General features: G+C 36.2%; 1 protein-coding gene across 2 annotated transcripts in view; it reads right to left on the reverse strand.

Moving 5' to 3' along the window:
- Positions 1-275: 275 nt before the first annotated feature.
- Positions 276-7695, reverse strand: part of LOC107029165 (serine/threonine-protein kinase tricorner-like) — a 15367-nt gene continuing 7947 nt past the window's right edge. Inside the window, exons 9-14 of one of the 2 annotated variants that reach the window (XM_015230513.2) lie at positions 6598-6729; positions 6379-6492; positions 6247-6294; positions 1615-1699; positions 959-1015; positions 276-561 (exon numbers count right to left, since the gene is read on the reverse strand). In XM_015230513.2, the coding sequence (XP_015085999.1) occupies positions 485-561; positions 959-1015; positions 1615-1699; positions 6247-6294; positions 6379-6492; positions 6598-6729 (513 nt within the window). In that variant the 3' untranslated portion in view covers positions 276-484. Of the gene's footprint in view, positions 562-958; positions 1016-1614; positions 1700-6246; positions 6298-6378; positions 6493-6597; positions 6730-7695 lie in introns of both variants that reach the window. The other variant, XM_015230512.2, reaches the window with a different exon arrangement.

Below are 7695 nucleotides of genomic sequence, written 5' to 3' on the forward strand. Positions count from 1 at the left end.
TATACGCTCTGGATCGTTTGGCAGAAACAATCTGGATTATTGAGATATGAATACATAGTAATAGACCTAATAGAAATAGAGGTGAATCCAAGACTATACCTATTTAATAAAATTTTGAACCAAAATTATTGTGTCCAAACGAACATGTGCTTGCTATCAAATACTGGATCCGCGTCTGGTTACTAAAGGCCAGAAACTGAACCAGTCATTTGAATATGCGATTACTTACGCGTACTCTGGTATGGTTTCAAAGCAAGTGAAGAAAGAACAAGTAATAGAGAGACAGATCAAAGTTGTCATTCATGACCTATATATCTTAATCAAAAGATGAGGACTGTTGCAAGCAAATTCTAACAATATTAGTTTCATATCCAACATAACCATTTTTCTTTGATATCAGCCTAAATACTTACATCCCTGATCAAATAGCCACTAACCAACTGCCAAAACTTTGCTAACAACAGTTCAACAAGCTCTCTATATATCATGGAGGCATGAGATTTACAAAGCTTCCTTGGGATTTCTGAGAATTACTTGACTCTGATCCTTCTGACTCGTCCTCTGTTGAAAACAAGGCAGAAATAGAAGACAAAACTGAGTTCTTGACCATAGCGGAAAAGGATACTGTAACCAAAAATATCATCCAAGATGAAGCTAATTTATTTCTTTCTGAATCGGTATTATCAAAGTCAAGAATTAAATAGAAGGGAAGTGTGATAAATACTCTCCTCGTAAGATGAGGAAATGACATAAACTAAAATAACATGCAAAAAGACCACTGATTCTCTCAAGATACTACCAGCATAGGACTTCAATCCCCATGTATAAAACTGTTGAGTTTGACACAGATAATTATAGTATTTCATTCTAAATCAGATGAGAACCAAAACAAACACACGGGAAGAATCAACCAAATTAGATGCATTCCTAAATAAAGAGATGGGATAGGTAAGTATACCAAATAGTGCTTTGATTGTTGGCCTCTTTGACTTGGTATTCTTCTTCTTCAGTTCAGCTGCGGAAAAAAATGAGACCTCAAAGTCAGTTAACTTTCACAGAGCAATGAAGAACCACCACAAAGGAAAAAACTTTGTCCAAAGTACTTGCATCAACTTTTCACAAGGAACACCAGATTCCTCAATATTATTCCTGTACTCTTTGGCTTCAGCTTCTTTAAGCACCGTACTTTCAAGTTTATACAATTAAGATACTAATAATAAAGAAAAAGGCAGAGAACATAGCAACTAGAAGAAGCTAACAAATGAGGTCCGGCTATTAATATATCTTAAATTTAATACCCACTGTGCTATTGTGCTTTGAAATCATGAAGTTGGATCTCATCTTAGCTTACAAAAATGAGATCGAACTCTAAAAACAATATTACAACCTAGAGATATCCAGGAGGTCCATACATGCAGAAGCATGAAGTGATTCAAGAAGACCCCATCTATGTAAAAAGAGAATGAAAATGCTGCATCAGCAATTGTCTTAAAATAACATAACAAACATCTTATATCTTATAAATCATATTTTCTCCAGTTTGACACTCTAGTTGTTTCCGCCATGTCACAGTCCTCTGGACTTAATGAGAGAGAGAGAGAGAGGGAGAGATACCCATTCCAGACGCTTGATAATCATTCACGATTTCAAAGTTTTTGTATGTATAACCCACAAAATTGATGTCCTTCGATGAGAGCATCTGCAAAAATGTAGGTAAGAATGAGACAAGGAGGGAATTGACAAAGGTGAAAAAACTGTAGGGTCCAACGAATAATGAATACGACAATAAAAATAACGGAAACAGAAAACCTAAGGATCACCATGAAAAACAAACAAGAGAAGTCCAACTGCGGACATTTCTAAAGTGGGAATCACTGTTAAGGTATGCCTAAATATCCAACCATGTAATGTAGCATCTATTAAGGAGCCCTAACGTATATCTGCTTTTTCCCTCAATCAGTTTGACTTGCTACTCTATTCTTTCTGACCTTAATCCAGTTTCAGCACCAACACTATGCAACTTCAAGTTGCCCAAAATTTGCACAGTTACATCACTATTCAACTAATCAGTAAAGTCCTTCCACGACTTCAATAAAAAGGCAGAATTACCACACACAGCTTGAGAACTTCTTTGCAACATTCCAATATAGACATGGCTCGGACATGTCTGCTACACTGTTGAAAGCATCTGAACTCTCTTCACTATTCTGATAAGCACAAGTATTCCCCATAGGAAAAGGTGTCTCTAGCAAGTTTACATTAAAAGTTTCTAAACAGTTCTCCGTTTAATTTTTTGTAATTGCAACGGGCATAGATTGCAAAACTTTTTAAGACAAAGGGCGCCAAAGTTAAAGGAAGAAACAAGGGGAAGATGGAGAACAGACAATTCAAGTACTACTACAGAAAAATCAACCTTATTGTTCATCAATGATAATTTACACTCGGACAAAGGTTATTGTGAATATCTCGTCTGAAACTTCAGCAAGCCATTATGCGTGCCATGTTTATAATTATCACTAAAATTGCAGTAGAAGAGTCATATTCATCAACTCTGTGTTAGATGCCCTCCACTCTTACATGATGTCCTTATCTCCAATCTCAGCAAGTGTTATTAAAAGACTAGAAAACATTAGAAGATCTTTCTTGTGGCAAGGAAATAAGGAGAAGAAAGGTTTCTATTTGGTGAAATGGAAGGCATTAACAGTGAGTAAGAAGGAGGGGGCAGACTGGGACGCAGAGATCTGAAGTTCCAGAACAAGGCTTTAAAAATAAAATGGCTTTGGAGATGACACAAGAAGACCAAATGTGTCATGAGTGGCACCCATTTAACCTCCTAGGTGGGCAAACCAATGAATTCAGCCCCAACTTATATTTATTGTTCAACTTGCGAAATACAAACCATAATGCAGAAACTCAAATCTTGTCAATGTAAGTAACACAAATCTACTAAAGTCTATTAAATATCGTCTCCCAAAACCTAAAAGTCATCACATCAAAGACATCTAATTTCCAAATACTAAGAGTATCAAAAACAAAAATAAATGAATGTAGTAGTTTGTGTCCGAAAACTAAGGACATCATACCATGACCGAGAGGATCCAACACGAGCTCAAACGAACAGCTCACCCTGGAACCTGATGTGTTGGAGATTGGGTAGATTGATGGAGAGTTGAAGTCGCTAGTAAAATTGTTGCACTCCACAAAAGGATAACAAAGAAAAACACAAGGAGTCAATACAAAGAGATATCACTAGTCAACTCAAAATAGAAATTAATATGTATAAAGTAATAAAAAACCCAACTATAGCACTTAGCAGGTTTCAAGCAACAAACAACAACAGGAAAAAGTGACAACAACACTGAAGCAAGTATGTAATCAGTCCTCATGTGTGTTCTGATATTGTGGACGGATTACGTACTTGCTTAAGTGATGTTGCCACTTGGCCATGCTGATTGTTGCTTGCCACCTACTAAGTGTTGTAGTTGTTTTCATATTATTACTTTATGCATATTAATTTCTATTTTGAGTCAGCAGATGATATCTACTAAGTATATGTTGCCTGTACTGATCCCTACTTGTGTTTTCCTTCATTTTCGTTTTGTGGAGTGTAACGAGTGTACTAGCGACTTCGACTCGCCCTTAGGTCTAGCCAATCTCCAGCACATCAGGTTTCAGGATGAGCTATTCATTCAAGCTCGTGTTGGATTCTCTCGGTCATGGCATGATGTCTTTAGTTTTCGAACACAAGCTACTTTATTTATTTATTTTGGTGTCTTTGATACTCTTAGAATTAATATTTAGAGATTAGATGTCCTTGATATGATGATTTTCAGGTTTTGGAAAACAATATTTCATAGACTTTAAGTGGATTTGTGTTACTTACATTAATAAGATTTTAGCTTTCGCATTATGATTTGTATTTCGTAAGTTGAATAATAAATATAAGTTGGGGTTTTGAATTCACTGGTTCGTCCACCTACTCGTGACTCGTTTTGGATCGTGACAAACTTGGTATCAGTAATCTCATTGGTTCGGTGATCTATCACACAAGGACAAGTCTAGTAGAGTCTTGCAGTACGGCATGGGGTCGCCTTCACTTTTCTTCGAGAGTCTATAAATCTTTAGGAAAACATCATTATTTTTATTTTTTTTAACAAGGAAACCCGCAGCCGCTACCCTTTTGGGTGCTCACAGGGTAAAACCCCGCTCCTATGCAATAGCTCGCAAACCACATAGAGGAAAACATCATTATTTCCTTCTTTCATGCGATTACTTGAATCCAATTGGTATCTAAGTGATACAAATTAGTATTTGACCTCCTTGACTCAATTTCACATATGGTTAGAACAACGGCAACAAAAGTGGCAACAACAACACCAGTTAGATAGGATTCATCCTTGGAAATAAGCATGTCACCCCGATTGACCACATAACATGCATTGACTGGTGACCTACATTATATTTTTTTCAAGTTCTTAACGATTTCCTTGTTGATTATCATAAGCTTCTTTATAAGATGAATATAGTGTAGAGGCTTGGTGTTTGAGTTTGTGAATTGTGACATACCAGTTTTAAGGAGATGCTAAAGTGTGGTGGCGGTCTCATGTTGAATGTCGACCAGTAAATGCACTAACTATTACTTGTGCAACATTTTCTAGCTTCTTCATGGAGAAGTATATACCCCGAGACTTTGAGAGATATAAGGAGAGATGAGTTCCTGAATAGAGAGCAATAGGAGATAATTGTTGCAGCCTATGAAGCCATATTTCATGCTTTATCCAAATATGCGACTCAGACTCAGCTACAGTCTGGAAGAGCGGATCGTTGCTTTGTAAAGGGATTGAGGTCAAATTTACAGATTCAAGCTTTGTAGGTGGCTGCTTTAGAGTTATGAAGTATGTTACTCTTGTAATCGACCTGATTTAAGAACGCGAATCGCTGGGCTTGAGACAGAACAAATTTGATAATATTTTGCTAGTTATTCCATGTGTGGATCTGTGTGGGCTATTTGGGTACAATCTTCTCGATAGGTATGATGTGTTCTAGTGATGAATCTAATAGACTTTCACAATATGGTACTAGTGTTATGTGGAAATAAATACGTCAATTTTCAAGTGTGGATACTAAATACTTAAAGAGTTATCAATTGTATGACATGTTCAGATAATGAGATCCAATGTTGTATTCACATTTGAGAAACAAACTAGTTTGTTATAAAGGATGCTTGTATTGAGCATTATTTTCAAGGATGATTTTAGTGGTGGATCGTTAGAACGATTTTGATTCATTTAGGTTGTGAAGTTGTATCTTGAGGATTCTAAATGAGGATTGATGATTTTATCTTAAGCTCCAAAGGAGTGGATTGATATCGGAATGACAAACTTATGGGTAAAAAAAAGTCAGTTGAATGCAATTGAAGATTTTATAAAGAAAGTGCGTATAAAATTTGGATTAGTCTTTGGATTTGATTGGTATAACTGGATTTGAGGTGTCATATCGATGAAAAGGTTGACTTCGTGGTGATGGCAATGACTAACTGAATATGATGGTAATAGGAGTAGCCTATGTGGTGATGGCAATGGCTACCAATCATCAAATGGTAGAATGGCCTTGGAAGCACATTTGGAAGGCTAAGATACTATATCAGGTTTCATGTTTTCTCGCTTTCGGCAAGAGAAACAGCTCTTAATCAAGATAACTTGATGTGAAGAAGGATGACTATCTTCCCTAGGTGCTACCTATGTGGGGAAACTACAGACACAATAAATCATATTTTCCTCCATTGCAAAATAACTCAAGTAGGAAGGATGTTCCTGGCACTCAGAAATATCACATGGATAATGCCTGAAAAAATTTCTGAAACTCTATCAAGTTGGAGAGAGTCAGGTTTGTAGGTCAGAGACAGAGGAAGATGGAGAATGGTTCCAGCTTGCAGGGAAAGAGAGGAGTTCCAGATGTTTTGAATATAGGATCAATTCTGTCCGCAGATGAAGATGAAATGTATTTTTCTCTAATATTTTGGTGTAGACAGTCTCACTCGGTAGAAACTGTTGAATTCTAGATGTACTAGACTCCCTCTAGAAGACGAGAATAGCTCCTGTTTCTAAGAGTCTTTTGATGTAAATATAGTGCAAGAACAACCAATGTACTGATTGATCTTGATCATATATAGAAATATACAACGTTACGAATTTCAAGGAAAAAGAAAGTAGAACGTAATCCCACATGATGCACGAGAGTGAATACCTTCCTCCAAGGACCAGATCTTGATGCACTCTGAGAACGTGTTTCAGACTGCTGAGAACAAGAAGATAACAAAAGCGAGTTAAGCAAATAATAGTGAAACACATTAGCAAAAGAAAAAAGGTACATCAATACCTCTTCAAACTTCTCAAAGTTTTGAGTGTCCAACTCATCAGTAACCTCAGGGATGAAGGCGGCATCAATATGATAGATTCTGTCCCAGTCTATTCTTCTAAACCACGGGTGGACCTGATATAGAAGAAAGAAAAAAAAAAGAAAAAAGCAGGCAATTTACAATTTGCAATTACACAGAAACTGATAAAAGAACATAGAATAGGACACACCATACAACACCTTTATTTCATCAGCACCATTCGAACCTAGTCGCTGGGTGACATGGCAAAGGAGTTTGCCAATAAGATCTTCCGCTTCTGAAGATAGCTTAGCTTCCTCAGGAAACTTTAAATGTGATTTCCAGTTTACGATCTGCAGGTACAAGGATATGATTATACAGATGATAAGATTCTAAGAGATCTCTCCAGTAATTTCTTTGTGAAAAAGAACAATGGTTTGTGGAAAATCAAGGATAGAGTTGCTTAGAAGATGAAGAGATCAATCCTGATATTTCAGGGAAAGGAAAAAGAAAAGTGGAAAAAGGTTCACTATGAAGCCAATAAGAAAAAAGAGAGTAAAAAAATGTAGATATAGATTTTAGGAAAAAAGCTTTAAAATAAGGGGGAAAATAGTAGTAAATCGACCATGGCAATGTGCAGAGCTTTTCTTATGCCTGTTATGAATGATGATATGTATGATTACACTAGCCAATCCTCACTCTGGGATTCCATCATTTATCTTTCTAAGCCTCTACTCCTACCTTGTTAAGCGTTTCTTTTCTTTTTTCTTTTGAAATTTTGTTAAGCCTTTCTTTTATTTATTTATTTCATAGAACTATCACATTGAGCTAATAAGTATAAAGTTAATGGGTGGGGGAAAAACCAATTTCGCATTCTTCCATTTCCAATTTCTATTACGAGCTTATCTTTTTAACCTTCTGCCCTACCATAATAATGTTTCTTAATTAGTACTTCTTAGGATTAAACCTTTCACATCTTCTCTGGAATTAAATAAAGCAATGTAATAAAGAGTTAGCACATATAATATTGGTAATGACTGGAGATTTAGTTGGAAGTATAATCCTATGTAGGACGAGAGAAGTTCATCAGGGTGGGGAATTAATAAGAAGTTAAGAACATCCTTCAGGAAAGATAATTGGCATGGGAAAGATATTCTACAGATAAAAATGGAATTAGACAATGATCATAAAAGTAGAACTCTCTTGTCCTTTGTCCTTCTGGAGATTACCCATTCTAAAAGATTATAATATTATTCAAAAATGAAGATTAGATGATCATAAACATTTGCAGGGAAGAAAGGAATTTGGGGGGGGGGGGG

This window comes from Solanum pennellii, chromosome 9 (assembly GCF_001406875.1).
Source record: "Solanum pennellii chromosome 9, SPENNV200".
Taxonomy (NCBI): Eukaryota; Viridiplantae; Streptophyta; class Magnoliopsida; order Solanales; family Solanaceae; genus Solanum; species Solanum pennellii.